Below are 16,130 nucleotides of genomic sequence, written 5' to 3'. Positions count from 1 at the left end.
GAAGCTGTGGCTTAGACAGTCCTCTTGGGTCAGTGGCCCCAGAGCCCCACCTCTTCTGGCTGCAGACTCATCTAGAAATGAGAAGACGGCTGGGAGAGGGGGTGTCGGGACCCTTCAAACTATACGTGGGTGGCCTGGGGCCAGTCTCACCATGCCCCTGAGGGCCTGGGGTCTCATGGGCAAGGGGCAACGCCAGACTGAGGACCTGGCTAAGCATCCAGAAGCTCTCTGCACAGCATGGCCCCCTGACTGCCAAACCCACCAGCTGACCTGTGCCCACCCACGGCCACTGGGCCCTGAGTCAATCCACTACCCACTCTGCTGAGAAACAAGAATAGGCCCAGCTTGTGGAAAGACTGGGGTGGGGCAGGCTCCCCAGGGACCAGTGGAGATTGGGTGAGACAGGGGCTGGTCCTTACAGGTGGCCCCTTCACTTGGACCCCCATGGATGCTTGGCTGAGAGGAAAGAATGGGGCATAGTGGGGTGGGAGAGCTGTCAGTTCAAAACCAAAAGGGTTTTCACTTAAAACTCAGATCTTCACCCAAGACTGGAACAGAAGTAGCATCACTCAGAGAACTTTCAAGGGAGGAATGTTTTTGCCTTGCTCCTTAGGGAGCACCCCTGCCCACATCATTCACAGTGGGGGTCCCCAGATTGCATCCACTCAAGACGAGCAATGGGTGGCCTTAAGGACGCAGCAGGCCAGCCACCAGGGCCCTGGCTGTCACAGTGGCTTCATCTACCCTTTGGCTTCCCGTGGTTGTGTGTGGCAAAGCCACTGTGTGTATTGCCTAGACAGGTACCTTTCAGCATCTTCACGGCCACAGTTGTGTACCCTGCTTTTCCCTTCAGCCGGAAGGCTGTCGCCTTGACCACTTTTCCAAATTCACCTTCTCCCAGGGTTTTTCCAAGAACCAAGTTCTTCCGAGGGAATTCCCACTTTGGATCCTCCTACATTAGGTTTGACGGAAGGGAGAGAAGAGAAGAGGGAAGAAAGATGGTGAGGGTAAGAGGAAAGAAAGAAGGTAAGACCCAATGGACAAGCTCCAGGCAGCAGACAACTGACAGTCGCCTGGACCAGTAGGTGACAGTCACCACGTCCAAAGGCAGGACCCCAGAGTCAGTCCCCAAGGTGCTGTGACATGACATGTCTTCCCCATGGGAAGGCAGGTGTTGTCACAGACCAGGTTGGGCTCCACATGCCCACACCCCTGCTGGCCTCTGTTACTAACGAGGGATGCAGGGCTTACTCAGCATCCATAGGTGCTTACAGGGGTGTGTGTGGCCTCTTCCTTGGGAGTCAAGCCAGGCCTTGCGGCACCACCTCTGTTTTGAACACCAGACCACAGGGCACTGACTGGCTAGCAGCCCAGGCCTTGTGTGCCCTCTTCAGAGACCACCCCCAGAACTCCCAAGAGAACCAAATTGGCACCAGTGGCCAAGTTGCCTACTAGCCCAGGACCCCCAGCTATGGGTGGAGGTGTCTGGTGCATCCCTGGAAAGGTACCACCATGCTCCCTGGAGCCTTCACCCCAACACGGGGCAGAGCTGTTCCTCCTGCAAGCATGGCCACTGCCCCGAGCTTATGCATACCCTCTCTGCAGGCTTCCTTCCACCCACCTGCCCTCCCACTGATGTCTGCCATATTCCACACCCACTCAAGACCACTCTGGGGCACCTTCTGAGATCCCCATCTAGGTCCTGTGTACTTGAACTTTGACTGGGGATGCTGAAGCCTGGCTGGAACCTGCCTTCTTGTGCCAGTACTGGGCGTCCTCCTCCCCAAGGCTACCTGCACCTGGGTGCAATTGTGGCTTCAGGTGCTGCTCACCACGTGTACTGCCAGGCTCCCCTCAACAGAGATAACACCTCTGGAGATCCACTGCCCTCCAATGACCAGAGCCTTGTATTCTGGTATCTGGGTGCCAAGGCAGCCTCCTCCCAGCACCATGGCCAGGGGAGACTTCCAGTCAGCTTCCAGGTGTCCTGGTATCTCAGGTTCCCCAAGAACCCAGAATCAGGGTCAAAGCCAACACCACCATCATCGCTGCCCTGGTGTCCTCACCCCGACACCACATTGGATAATGGCTTACTGCACACAGAGACCCTAAGCCAGTCTGGATGTTACTGATTTGATTCTCTTAAAACTGTTAAAAATCATTCTCCCCACTTTAACTAAAGCCAAACAGTCCAAGACTGTGGAGCTGGCCACTGTGGCCCTTGGGCCTCAGGCTTAGCTCTGGCCACTCTGTGCCTTAGCCTAGAGACAACATGGGGTTGGGGTGGCCCGTATCCCCCACACTCTGTCCCTGACAGCATCACTCTGGCTGTGAGTGTCACCACAAACCACCAGGGTGTGTAACAGGATCAAATGGTTCATTTCACAGGCCTGCTGTGGAAGCTGAGCTGCTGCTGGGGGTGGAGGCTGGAGAACCCTACCTGCTGACCGATTAGAACTAGGAAAGTCAAGAGGGAGGCTGCTGTGGCCACCACATCTGGGAATGGCCCTCAAGGCCCAGACCCTCACCAAGGAGTGAGCATCCCTTGGTGTGACACCTCCTATGAACCCTGGCTACCTCCTAGCTCAGGCTGCAGACTGCCAGGGCCCCATGCCATAGCCCCCAGGTGTTGAGCTTCCCGCCCAGAGGCCCCTGCAGAGGTACACACGCTGCCATGCTCCCTACCCAGCCTTGTGTTTGCAACTTCTGCTCCCATGCATCCTCGGCTCTGACCACTGCCCTCAGGCCCTCCCAGAACCCAACTTCCAGCTCCCTGGGCATTTCTGGCCAGAACACTGAAGGGGCACAGCAGGCTGGGGAGAAGTCTGGCCATGCCAGGGGTGATGTCTGAGGAGTACAGGCCGACTGCAGGCCCAAGCCCTGCCATGCGTGAGGACTCAGAAGGTCTGCTGGCTCTGGCTGCCACCTCTCCATCAGCCGGCCAGTTACAGAGCCCCAGGGCCTGGCTCCACAGCAGGTGCCCTAATGGGCCCTCAGCGCCCCCACCCTCCCTGCCACAAACAGCTCCTTTCCCTGCCACTGCCACCCTGGCCAAGTCCCTGCCTGGCAGCATCTCTTGGCTGGATAGGGACAGTCCCTCAACATGGAGGGACTCCCGCACAAAGCAGCCTGCGGAAATGAAGGCAAACATGGACCCCAACCCTCAGATGTCACACCCTCTGAGAATAAAATCCACATTCATCCTCAGGGCTCCCCGCTCTTCCTCCCCTCAGCTCTTGGAGCATCTGCAGGATAGATCTCATTCCCTGGTAGGTACAACACGGCCTGCCCTCCCTGTACGCTAAGGCCCAGATCTCAGTCCATTTAAATCGGCAGTTGTCATTCTTCACCCTGCTCCGTACTCTCCACCCACCCGCCAGGCAGAGCCCTCCCTGGAAGGCAGCTCAGTGAGGGTGGGTTGGCTGGAATGCTCATGGTGTCTTTCTGGAGGGCAAGGATGCATGAGTCCCTGTGGGCTGCAGGATACAGGGTAGCAGGGAGCTCCAAGTGCTCCATCCCCTCCACACCTCCCAGCTGCCCGCAACCAGAGGCACCATCTGCAGGGCCCCCGCAAGGGGCTGCCTTCCCAGCCCCAAGGCCACGCCTGGAACCTCACTGGGATCTTGAAGGCGTCCACAGAGACCGGGTTCTCCATGGAGTCCAGCGAGGGCCGGCGGGCACCAGATGAGGAGTAGCTGACCGGGAAGGCCTGGGCAGGCCGGCGGAAGGTCATCTCAGCCGAGGCAATGGGCGGCTTGTGGGCGTTCTTGTGGTAGCGGTGGATGCAGAAGGTGGATAGCAGCACGGATACAATGAAGGAGAAGAGCACAGCAGCCGCAATGACTGTGCGGCAGAGCTCATCACACAGCGGGTCTGCAGGTAGAGGAGGGGGGCGTGAGATGACACTCTAGGACGGGTCCCCGCATACCCAGCGGAGTCAGTGCACCATAGCTCTCCCAGGCTCACGACAGCCAGGACGTGTGCACAGAAGCCCAGGAGGGCTGGTGGGGAGGGAGGCAAAGCTCCTCCCAGGGGCTTTTGTGTTTTCTTTTTTTATGGCTGCACCTGAAGCATATGAAGTTCCTGGGCCAGTGATCAAATCTCAGCCACAGCTGCAGTCTACACCACGACCATGGCAACTCTGGATCTGAGCCTCGTCTGCTACTTACACCACAGCTTGCAGCAACGCTGGATCCTTAACCCACTGAGCGAGGCCAAGGATTGAACCTGCACCCTCATGGATACTAGTTGGGTTTGTTATCGCTGAGCCACAACGGTAACTCCTGAATTTTCTTTATATAAAGTGAGGAAGAAAACAAAGTAGCTCAGGACCTGGGGCCGGGCAGTAACAACCCAAATACCAGAAAAGCATCTCTGGGCTCAGGAGTTCCTGTCGAAGTACAGCAGAAACGAATCCAACTAGGAACCATAAGGTTGAGGATTCGATCCCTGGCTTCGCTCAGTGGGTTAAGGATCTTGCATTGCTGTGAGCTGTGGTGTAGGTCGCAGATGCAGCTCGGATGTGGCATTGCTATGGCTGTGGTGTAGACTGGCAGCTGTAGCTGTGATTAGACCCCTAGCCTGGGAACCTCCATATGCCACTGGGCTCAGACAGGAAAGCTCCTTAGGTGCTCAGTGGTGTACCTGCTGCTTCATAAGGAGCACCTGGAGGCTCCAGTTGGGAGGGTAGGGACCCTGTAGGCCAATGCCAAGGGCCCAGCAAGGGCTCTGTACAGGGACAACTAAGCAGATGCTGAGTTACCTAGTAGAAGAACTAATTTGCCAGTCCAATATTCACTATTGAACTTGGGGCCTAAAGGCAGTCTTAGAGGTGCTGACCCAGCTCCCTGTCTGCACAGATGGGGGCACCAAGACCTCTGAGAGAAGGAAAACGGTCTCCTGGGTTTCTGTGTCTTGCTGCAATTTCCTCCCTCGCTCGCTCACTTCTGAAGTTCAGGGAGGTGTGGGGACCCCTGCCAGCATGCCATTCCTCCATCCACTGACCCTGGTTATCTTCCGGCTCACAGAAGCACTTCTTCTCCTCAGGGAAGCAGTTGCAGATACCGAAGCCAGCTTTAATCCCCCGGCGCTCCCCTGGCTCGTGCCCACCGATGATGCTGCCGCCCCCTGGTGACAGATATAGCCCGCTCAGCAGCCCACTCAGCTTCTACGTGGTCCTGAGCAGCTGGGACCACCTGAGATGCACCTCCCCACCTGACAACAGCATACACAGGCCCTGGGAGAGCAGTGAGCTCAGAAGTCTGGGTCACCAGGGCAAGAGACATGGCGAGGCCACACCCTCAGCCATCCCAGGTCCTGCCCTTGCTCAGGTGGCATGTGAGGCTCAAGGGCTGCTTACGGAGGCAGTCCTGGGGGCAGATGTGGGCATCTTTGCTCTCCACGGCATCACAGTGGCCGTCAGGGCAGGTCTTGATGCTGGGGGAGCAGGTGGAGAAGTTCCTGGTGATTCCTATGACATACAGCAGGCCGGTTATCACCACAAAGGTGCACTCACCTGAGCAGACCTCTAGGACAAGAAGGGCTGCACCCCAGGGCCCCCCAGGCCAACCTGGCCCCCAGCCCCACTCCACTCCCCGCCAGGAGGAATAAACTGAGGCCTGAGCAGAACCACCATGAACGGAGCCCCACCAGCAGGCACATGCCTGAGGAGAGCTCCAGGGTCCTGAATGTACAGGGCAGCCCGGGTGGGGAGGCCCGGAGGGGCTGGGCAGACTCAGGGCTGCACCCGGCCTCACATCAAGGAGGCCAGGAGAGATGAGAACTGACCAGATAAGACTGGCACCCTCTCAAGGCCACAATATGAATAGGATCCTCACAGTGACCCTCCATGGGCGGGGCTCAGAGCCAGTTGCTGTCCACATCCGAGCCTGCTCAGGCCCTTACTGCTTGGGGCCAAACCCCCTGGAGAGGGACCCTCCAGCTAGAGCCTCTATGTTCTAGCTATAGCCCAGCCATCCCCAAGCCCAGAGTGTAGCCTCAGGCACCTGTGATCCCTCAGCGATCACCAGCCTGAATGTGTGGTCTGGTCCCTGAACTTACCTCCACCCTCTCCTGGCATCAGGAGCCACGACAGGGGATAAGGCACTGGGGAACAGACAGCGTAGGGGTTGCGGGGGGCATCGCAGGGGCTGGCAGATCGCCCCGCTCTGCTGGGGGCCTACCTTTGCCGTCTCCCTGTCTCCACTCGCACCTGCCATTCAGAGAGCCCAGGCCGCCACACTCCTCACACTCGGGCTGCCTCTTGCTGACCGCGCAGGACAGGGGGCAGCCTGGCTCCTCAGCCACATCTGGGGGTGGAAGAAGTCAGGTTACGGGGGCCCAGCCTGGGCCTGGTATCTGCCCAGGCACCCACGAATATAGGCAGCACTGGCTGAGCTGCATTGAGCCCAAAGGGAAGGGAGTAACTAGGGACCAGGGTGAAGGGCAGTGATGGGGCCTGACGGGGAATGGGTGGTACCATTGTCCCAAAGCGGGGACAGCTACTGGGCTGAGATTAAGTATAGAGAGAGGATGTGAGGTGACCACACTCAGCCAATGATACATAGGACACCCAGTGAAACCTGGACTTCAGATCACAGCGAATACATGCTTATGCATAATTATATAGTAAGTATTTCCCTCATATCATGGTAACACACTTGGAAATCTATCTTTAAGAGACCCTGCAAAAGTTGTGTGAGATATACTTACACTCCCCAAGTTGCTTGTACTTTTCTTGTTTCTGAAATTTACATTTAACCACGGGGCCTCTATTATTTTCTTTCTTTTTTTTTTCTTCTTAGGGCCACAGCGTTCAGAAGTTTCCAGGCTATGGGTCAAATCAGAGCTGCAGCTGCTGGCCTACACCACAGCCACAGCAACACTGGATCCAAGCCACATCTGCGAACTTCGCTGCATCTTAAGGCAATGCCGATCCTTAACCCACCAAGCAAGGCCAGGGATCGAGCCTGCATCCTCATGGATACTAGTCAGGTTCTTAATCTGTTGAGTGACAACGGGAACAGGAACTCCCAGGGTCCTCTGTTCTATCTATCAGCCTGAAAGTGAGTGCATGTGTAGGACATGCTGATGGGGTAGTGACAGGTAGCAACCACCCACAATGTGGTCTCTCGAAGCTAAACAGATTCACCCTTTGTCCTTGTCGTCCTTCCAGCTTGGCGGCGCAGCACACATAGTTGTTCTCATCTTAGAGGGAAGGAGGTTGAGGCCAGGGGAGCCTCCAGTTAGTGAGGGGGAGAGGACCAGGCCCCTCCGTGTGGGAAAAGCCGGAGGCTCTATCACACCCCATCCATTCCGACCCTCCGTGCGGCCCTGGCACTCACATGTCCCCTCCACGGTGACAAGCAGTGAGGCCTGGGTTTGCCTGCGGGTCAGCCGGTCGACAGCCACCACCTTGTACTCGAGCTGGGCACACTCGGACCGCTGCAGCGCCTCCGTGTCATTCACGAACAGGGTCCCCGTGGTGTCCTCAGCCGAGGTGACTATCCCAGGGCACTGCAGTTGGCGTTGGAGAGCTGCAGCTTGTACTGCACATGGATGCCACTGAACTCCTGGCAGTTTTCCACGCAGACTTTCCCAATCTAGGTGTGGGACACAGGGGGTGCCTTAGCTGGGTGGCTGGTCTGCCTGGGATGGTGGCTGGAGGGACTTCCTGGCAGCCTGAGTCCAGGACAGTTTCCTGCTCAGCCCAGGGATGGTAGCTCCCTCGACCTCCCTACCCTCCATGTCTCTGGAACCTGCAGAGCCATCGTGCAGCCCTGGCCATCACACCACCGCCCACCCTGCTGCTGGGAGGGAAGGTGAGAGAACACGAAGCACTGGCTCTGGTTGCATGGCTGGCCCTCAGAGAGGTGCTGGCTTGCCAGGCTCATCCCTCACTTGCTCACTCATTCAGACACAAAGGCTGCCCGGATGCTCCCCACTCCCATCTCTTCCAGCCTGGCCAGTGTTGCTCTGGGGCCCGCCACTTCCCATCTTTAGTGCATGTGGCTGGGGTGGTCCACTCCCTGCCCGGGCCACCCACCAGTTAGTCAGAGCTTGGCACCCAGCCTGCAGGATTGCCCACAAGGGACCCAACGGGCCCTCCTGGGACTTGGGCTGGACCCCCCAGAAAAGAGGGAATGCTTCTCCCAGGGTTGCCAGGCTGACAGTTGCGATCACAGGGGCCTGGACCTGGGCAATTAACTCTATTTTTTTTTCTTTTTTTTGGTCAAACCTTGGGCATATGGAAATTCCTGGGCCAGCGATAGAATCTGGGCTGGATCTGTGACCTATACCACTGGCAAGGTCGATTTTAACCCATGGTGCTGGGCCGGGGATCGAACATAATACCACAGAGATAAGCCTGATCATTAACCCACTGTGCCATGGCGGGAACTCCAGTTGAACTCTCCTTTTTACTCCTTCATCCATTCAAGTTAAAATTAGGGTTGTAGTGGCTTGAAATCAGAAGCTGTGACTAGTCAAGGCCAAGGGCTGGAGGTTTGGTGGGGGATGAGTGGGGACAGAGCCCTGCCTGTAGCCACACATCAGGCCCTTGCTCAGTCCTGCTCAGGCCCAGGCAGAGAACTAGGCTCCTCCAAGCCCACCGGTGACACCACAACAAAACCACCTCCTGGTATCTGAGCACTTTCCCATACCAAGGGGACTCACTTCTACTCTCTCCCGTGATCCCCCAAATTGCCCAAGGACACTACCCTCAATTTACATTCATAAAAATGGTAGAGTGGGTGAGAGGTCACATCAAGTCCTAGGCTGGACTGGGATTCGGATCCCCTGTGGTTTTCTGAGTCTATTGGAGTACAGGTGATCCACATCCAGCAACGTCTGCTCCTGCCTGGCCCACTGGACATACCTCAGGACCCTTTGCCCCTCCACTATCCTGGACCCCTGCCTCCAGGAAAAGCCTAGGGGTGGGTGGTAGGTCAGGGAGCCTGGATGTGTCCGGGGGGGCGGTTGGAGGACACATGGGTGGCTGGCCCTGGGTGGCTTCCAGGAGTTGAGGGGGCATAGGAACCAACCACAGTAAGTGGCAAAACCACTGGAGGGGAAATACATGGCTCTAAACAGGGCATTCTAAAGAGGATGCATCCACAGAGGTGCCATAGGAGGAGGCAGCATGTGCGTGTAGTAACTGCAAGAAAATCTTAAGTGCTTAAGAGAAACATTCTAGAAAGAACTGCACCAAAATGCTAAACACTGGTTAATATGAAAAGAAGAGATAACCCCCATCTATCCCTTATCTCCTTTGATAAATACTTATTACTTGCTGTTTATTTGTTTTGGGCATGCAGAAGTTCCCCGGGCCAGGGAATGAACCCTCACCACCGCAGCAACCCAAACTGCTGCAATGACAACACTGGATCCTTAATCCACTGAGCCATAAGAGAACTCCTACTTTAACTTTTTCCACTTCTAGTCATTATGTTCCAAGGAGAAATGCAAAATAAGCTCTAGCAAACAAACTTGCTGGAAAACAAAAAGTAGAAGCACTCCCTGTCTTTCCCTGCAGAGGGCGCGCCACTGATAACTGCTGCCTGCATATTCCCACACTTGCAAACTCCCAGCAATGAAGACTCCTTTTGGAACATATGGAGCCACGTGACACCAGTATTGCTACAAACCACTTTTCCACTTAATTCACCAGGAATGTCCTTCCAAGCCAGCATGCATAGATTTACCTGGTGCCGCTCTTTCAGTAGCATAAAACACGCTTTAAAGATACCACAAAGGGCAAAAAGGCAAAAAAGAGGGGTCTCTGGAGCCCACCAGCCCAGCTTGTGACTGTCCCACTTCCATGGACCCAGCCTCTCTGGATCTGTGCTCATGGCTCCCCTAGGCCACTCCGTCTATGACTTAGCTCAGGGAGGGGGTGTTGCCCACCCCCCACCCCCCACTTGAAGTCTGCTAAATAGAGGACCCCACCCTGGGGGTCCCCCTCTCTATGCGCCCCTCCCCAGGCAGGCAGCAGGTGGTTGCTCACCTGGGCAAAGCGGTGGGCCCGCCTGCTCACAGCAAAGGAGTAGGCGCTGGGCAGGTGCAGGCTGACGGGCAGCACGGACACATTGAAGTGGAGGAGGAGGACTCCCTCTCCGGGGCCCTGGAAGTCTGAGTCGTTGACCAGCACGGCCAGCTGCACCGCCCGGTTCTCCAAGATGGAGAGGCTCCGGTTGAGAACCAGCCCTGCAGGTGGGGGCACAGTGATGATGGGTGGGGGTCCTGCCGGTGGGAAACACTGCCCCACGCCCCTGCACACCTCCTCCCAAACACAAGCAGGTACTTCCAGCTACACAGTGCAGATAACACACTTGACAGGAGGCACTAAGTTATAACTACTATTTAAATGTTAGCTTCTGTGCTGAGCTGGAAGCCCAGAACACCCCTCTCAGCTGGGAGGTAATCTGGTAACCCGTGTGTGCGTTGCATGTGCAATGTGTGATATGTGCGGGGTAGGCACACACAGGGTAAAGACCCCTCGGACCCCCCAGGCCTCCAGCATCTGGGCGCTTCCATACTTCTATGCACCTGCCATGTGCCAAGGCTATAGTAGGGGCAGAAAAGGGGGGCTGTGGCACACATGTGTACAGAGTGAGTGACTGGGGGCAAGGATGACACTTCCCTCGCATGGGACAGAGGCCTTCAGAGGCTTGGTGGGGGAGAGGAGGATGAGAAGCTGATAGGGCCGGGCCAGGCAGAAGCTGGTAAAGGCACCTGTGATCCTGGGTTTCCCAGAAGCAGATCCCCAAGCAAGAACCCAAGTGCAAGTGGGGTGAAAGGTGGCCCTGGAAAGCACCAGCAGGAGAGCAGGGCAGCCTGGCAGGTACTGAGGATGTCCTGCCCTGCAGGTGAGTGCTGTGGCCACCTGGGCTTAGCCCTGAAGGTGGGTGCATTCCCAGAGCAGACAGGACAACCAACTCAGAACCTTCCAACTCTAGGACACGGAGCTGCCATTGGACATCAACACGCTCCTGCCACCTTAGCAGAGTTGTCGGGAGTTGGGGTAAAGGCAATAATCCCTGGGCACTTGGCACCTGGCAGGTGGCAAAGTAGATGCCAGGGCCCAGAGGAAGGCCTCAGGTGATGACATATGTGTTGGCAGGAGCAGTGAGCCCCAGAGGGGTCAGCATGGGGGATGCCAGGGGGTCCTTGGGACAGTTCAGGGAGAGAGGGGAGCCTGTGGGCACCACCAAAGTGGCTGAGGCAAGCCCAGCAGAAATAAGGAAGGGCAGGGGTGGGGGTGGAAGGGGAAGCTGTCTGGGGCCCAGGGGGCCAGGACAGGTGTGTGTGTGTGTGTGTGTGTGTGTGTGTGTGTGTGTGTGTGTGTGTGGTGTGCGTGTGCGCGCGCGCGCGCGCAGGGTGCTGCCCTGCCCAAGAGTGGGCTGCCGGTTAACCCTAGGGGGCCCATCCAGGCCACGCCTGGCCTCTTACTGTAGTCATGTATGGTGGCCCGCACAAAGCTGCCGTTGACCTGGGCCAAGGTCTCGTTGGGCAAGTGCTCTACTCGGAAGGTCTGGAGGGCCCAGGTGTCCCTGGAGAGCAGTGTGTTCGTGTACCGGCGCAGGAGCTCCCCAGATGCTGGCACCACATCTGCATCGAAGACACGCAGCGTGGCCACCACAGTGCCCTGCAGAGATGAGGGAGTGCCAGTTAGAGTCCCTAAAGCCAGAGACCATGGAGGGAGGGAGCAGGTGCCCCACAGGTGGACCAAGTGTGCAGTCAGAGCTGGCTCTAGGGACAGACTCACTTGGGTTCACCCTTCCTGGGCCACTGCACCTCACCTGTGCAGAAGATGTGCTAGGCATCTACAGATCTTCCGGAAGAATGGATTAGAGCAGATGCCCTGGTGCTCCACTCAAGATCTCATCCAGGTCCCCAGAGAACACAGCGGGCACCCCCACTCTCCCCTGAGGACACCAGGCACCACAGGGTGGGCGAGTTAGCTCAGAGTCACACAGTGATAGTATCAGAGCTGGGGTACAAGCCCAGGTGTCCAAGCATCTTCTGTACACCAGGCTGGAGGAGATCATGAGGAAGGTTCTGAGCAAAGTCAAAGGCATCTCTGCTCTCACTGCTAACCAAGGCTCCCCAATGTCACCACAAGGCGGTCCTGCCAGGTTTGTGAGACATTTCCTTAAAATGGGTTTGCCTACCACCCACCTGCCAAACCTGCCCTGAGGTGCGGAGAGAAGCAGGCAATGACGACATAGGTCCCCATTCTCCCCTCACTCCACCGGCCTGCCGGCTGCAGGATGGGCCGAGGCCCAGTAGGTGGCAGTCATGCTCCACCTCAGTGAACCAGAGAAGGGCTGGGCCGGGCTGGGCCAGGCAGGGAGATCGCGGTGGGATCCACCATTCAGGCTTTCTTCACTGCCTGGGAACCACCTCCTGACCCCAAAAGTCAAACCCTTGAGCGGCTGACAACCCGGGGAAGGCGGTGCCCTCCTGGCAAATGTCCCCTTCCCCTCCTCCGGGCAGCGCGCCCCGCCCGCGCAGGGGCACATGTGCGCCCCTCAGATGTGAGTCCGGCACAGGCTGGGAACCCAGCCGCCCTACCCTGCAACCCCCTCCCCCCAAGCAGGGTCAGCTGGGTGCTGGCGGGCCTAGTCTCCTTTTTTCTCCTCAGCTATCCCAGAGGGCAACAGAAAATCCCACAGACTGAAAGACAAACGAATGACAAGTAACTACATGGCTGGTCAGCCACATGTCTGGCTAGGAGTCAATGGCGGAGGGAGGAACTTAGACACGAAGAGAGAGAACCGACACCGGACAAGCACCCGGGGGCGGGGAACAGGCACCTCCTTCCGCTTGAACTCCACCACTGCGCTGGCAGTGTCGATGCCCCCGAGGAAGGTGGGCGCACAGTCGTCCTCGTCGTACACCGTCACGGGGAAGGGCACCATCACCTCCTCCTCGCGTGCGCCCACACGCACAGTGCACGCGGCCACCAGCTCATACTTCTCCCGCTGCTCACGGTCCAGGGCCCAGCGCGTGCTCACCTCCAGGCTGTCGGCGGCGCAGCGGAAGGGCTGACTCTCACCTGAGCACCAAACACACCAGAAACCCCGGGAATGACTCCCGGGTTGGGGAAAGGCTGAGCTGCCTCCCCCTGGTGCCTACTGGGAGAGGCGCACGGGAATGGGCTCTGCGAACAGAGCTGGGCGGCAGCAGCCCCCTGTTGTTTATGGTTGCACTACCCCCTCCACCGCCCTGACGCTCCTCCTCAGCTCCACCGTGGGGCATAGCGCTCCAAGCACAATTAGCAGTGAATTGTGCCCTAAGCTTCCACGGTGGTTGCAGCGTCACTGGTGCTCATGGAGAAGGGTGGGGACCAGGAAGCCTGCATCAGGTCCTCATCCTGACTACCCTGGGAGGGCTGGGCACACCCCTCTACCCACCTTGCCTCTGCTATGGGAAGGGCTGGCACCAGCTCAGCTGGACTGCAGGCCCAGATTGTCAGCTCCCACCATTTGCTGGTTTTTGAAAAAAAGTTAGGAATTTTTTTTTCTTTTTTTTTAATTATGGAAGCAATGTGTGCTCATTTTAGATAATGGGAAGAATAAAGCCACAATTTCACCACTGGAAGACAAACACAGTGGACATTCAGGGTCTGTTTACATTGCCATACAAGTATTTCTGACTGCCTGGTTTGAATTGCTACCCTATCCACACTCTGACTGCGTGGCCTGAGTTTGGTCGTTCTGTCTCTCTGTGCCTCAGCACCCCACAGCCAACCATGCGGGGGAGGGGGGGGGTCACAACAGAGCCATACATTACATGTGAATTACACATGTGGGAAATGCTTATCATATAATGCTTCCCTCTATTGTTTATGGTTACACTCCCCCCACGCCCTGCCGGCCCTGCCGCTCAACAAAATCAAAATTTAATCATGGGCTGTTTTAGCAAAAAGGGGCAGCATGCTAAACCATATGCTTTGCTGGCAATCTTGTACAAAGACACCACTCCCTGTGCAGGGCAAATGGAAGGATGCTGGGGGAGTGTGAGTGACCCTTTACTTACTTTATTGAGATTTTCTTTAACATTATTACCGTGTGTGTGCCCTCAGCCTGGTGTGAATCCAGGTTCTACTTACTAGTGGTCCAGCTACTGAGTGTCCCTTTTCAGTCCCAGTTCCTTGCCTTTAAGTGGTTTAACGCTCACCTCCATTGGAATCCAACCCCTTCTCCCCCATGCCAGCTCCTGGCCTCCCCAGGGCCATCGTGTGGCAGGGCCATCAGGTGGCAAGGGTAGGTGTCCTTGCAGCTGCCCAGGCAGAATCCTGGAACCATGTTTGGTTCCCTCTTTCTTCCAGCACCTCACATCCAACTCACCAGGAAAACCTGCTGGATCTTCCTTTGAAACACACTCAGAATCTGCATGCCTCTTGTTTGCCCCAAGGCTTCCACCCTCACCCCAGTCCTCATCCTCTCATTCAAGGATTTCTCCTGCCTCTTGATTGTTTCCTGGCTTCCCCCCTCAACCCACTGTGAACCATCTCTCTCTCTCTCTCTTTTTTTTTAGGGCCAAACCTGTGCATATGGAAATTCCCAGGCTAGGGGTCAAACCGGAGCTACCGCTGCTGGCCTACACCACAGCCATAGCAACTCAAGCTCTGAGCCTCGTCTGCAACCTACACCACAGTTCACAGCAACACCAGATCCCCTAACCCACTGAGCAAAGCCAGGGGTCAAGTCTGCATCCTCATGGATACTAGTTGGGTTCAGACTCGTTTCCTCTGTGCCACAACAGGAACTCAGCTGAACCATTTCTAATACAGCAGCCAGACTAATCTTTTAAAGTTAAATCAGGTCCTATCAAGGACCCCCTCAGACGTCTTCCATGATTCCCCATTCCTTCAAGGGGAAGCCCAGCCTCCTTCCCAGGAACTTCTCTGCCCTCAGCAGCTTCCACATAGCCATCATTCAGTCCTCCAGCTACACAGGGGGTCTCACCTCCATGCTCTCAAAGCAGTTCACCCTGCTTGCCTGGTACCCTCGGTCTCTGCTCCAGTGCCCCTTTCTCAGCCACCTGATCTGAGATGGGGTCCCCCCTGCTCCATGCCCTCCCCCTGGTCCCTTCAGAGGCCACCCAAGTTCCCTAGTATGAGTGTTCCCAGGAATCAAAGCTCTAGGCAGGCAGGATTTTGGCCTGATTTGTTCCCCTAGAACAGTGCCTACCCATGGCGGGCACACACTAGAGCCTCATGGACTTCTGAATGAATGGATGATGTGGTGGTGGAGACTAGAATGGATGGCTCGTATGGCAAGACCACAGTCTGTGGCACTGAGGGACAGCTCCACGTGGCCGGCACTCACCTCCCAGGAGGCTGTAGGCTACACTGACGTTGGGGCAGAGGAACTGTACAGGCAGCAGGCGGAATTGGTGGAAGGTTCCAGGAGGCCTATTCTCCCGAATGCGGAAGGACAGGCTTGCCTCGGGAAGCAGAGATCCCGGGGTTTGAGGGCTCCACAAGCCGGGAAGGAAGCATTGATGAAGGAGAAGTACACTCGGGCACAGCCTGGCCACTGGCACTCGCTCTCTCGAAGGGACGCAGGTGACAGGAAAACTTGGAGGTAAACGGTGAGCAGGGGGAAGCCGCCGTCTGCAGAGAGAGAAGTGAGAAGTCAAGTGTGGTGTGGCGTCAGCCACACCTGCCAGGTGGGGGGCGGTGGCGGGGGTGGGGCAGGAGCTCAGGGCTGGTGGAAAGTTCAGTCCTCTCCATGGTCCAGAGGGCTCTGCTGGTGCACTGCTGCCCTGGCCACCTCAGGGCCCTTCTGCTCCCTCAGCCTGGGGGTGTTTTACATACCCACCTCTCTTGCTATTCAGGTCTCAGCTCACATACCCTCCGCCCCAGGGAGGTGCCCTGAGCCCTGGGTCTAACACCAGGTAGAGAGCTTCTAGGTGGGCTCTTGCCACAAAAGGGGACCCCTTCCCCGCCCTCCCCCAGGCAGTTTCACTGTGGAGCACCTCTGCAGAGACACAGACTTCCCAGAACCTAGAGACAGGATCTTTTCCTTCCTTCCTCCCTCTTTCTTATGGCTGCACCCACGGCAATGGAAGTTCCTGGGCCAGGGTCTGAACCTGAGCTGCAGTCACAGCAACGTCAGATC

At 56.9% G+C, this 16,130-nt stretch overlaps 1 protein-coding gene across 1 annotated transcript in view; it reads right to left on the bottom strand.

The window, feature by feature from the left end:
* Nucleotides 1-16,130, bottom strand: part of RET (ret proto-oncogene) — a 55,599-nt gene that overhangs the window by 12,521 nt on the left and 26,948 nt on the right. The window contains 12 exon segments of the mRNA XM_021072832.1: nt 805-952; nt 3,617-3,873; nt 5,005-5,127; nt 5,360-5,470; nt 6,183-6,308; nt 7,344-7,505; nt 7,508-7,601; nt 10,004-10,203; nt 11,449-11,644; nt 12,816-13,057; nt 15,336-15,446; nt 15,449-15,622. Of these exon segments, the coding sequence (XP_020928491.1) occupies nt 805-952; nt 3,617-3,873; nt 5,005-5,127; nt 5,360-5,470; nt 6,183-6,308; nt 7,344-7,505; nt 7,508-7,601; nt 10,004-10,203; nt 11,449-11,644; nt 12,816-13,057; nt 15,336-15,446; nt 15,449-15,622 (1,944 nt within the window).

Source organism: Sus scrofa, chromosome 14, assembly GCF_000003025.6.
Source record: "Sus scrofa isolate TJ Tabasco breed Duroc chromosome 14, Sscrofa11.1, whole genome shotgun sequence".
In the NCBI taxonomy this organism is placed as follows: domain Eukaryota; kingdom Metazoa; phylum Chordata; class Mammalia; order Artiodactyla; family Suidae; genus Sus; species Sus scrofa.
Note: the sequence above shows the minus strand (reverse complement) of the source record. Positions and strands in the feature narration are given on the sequence as shown.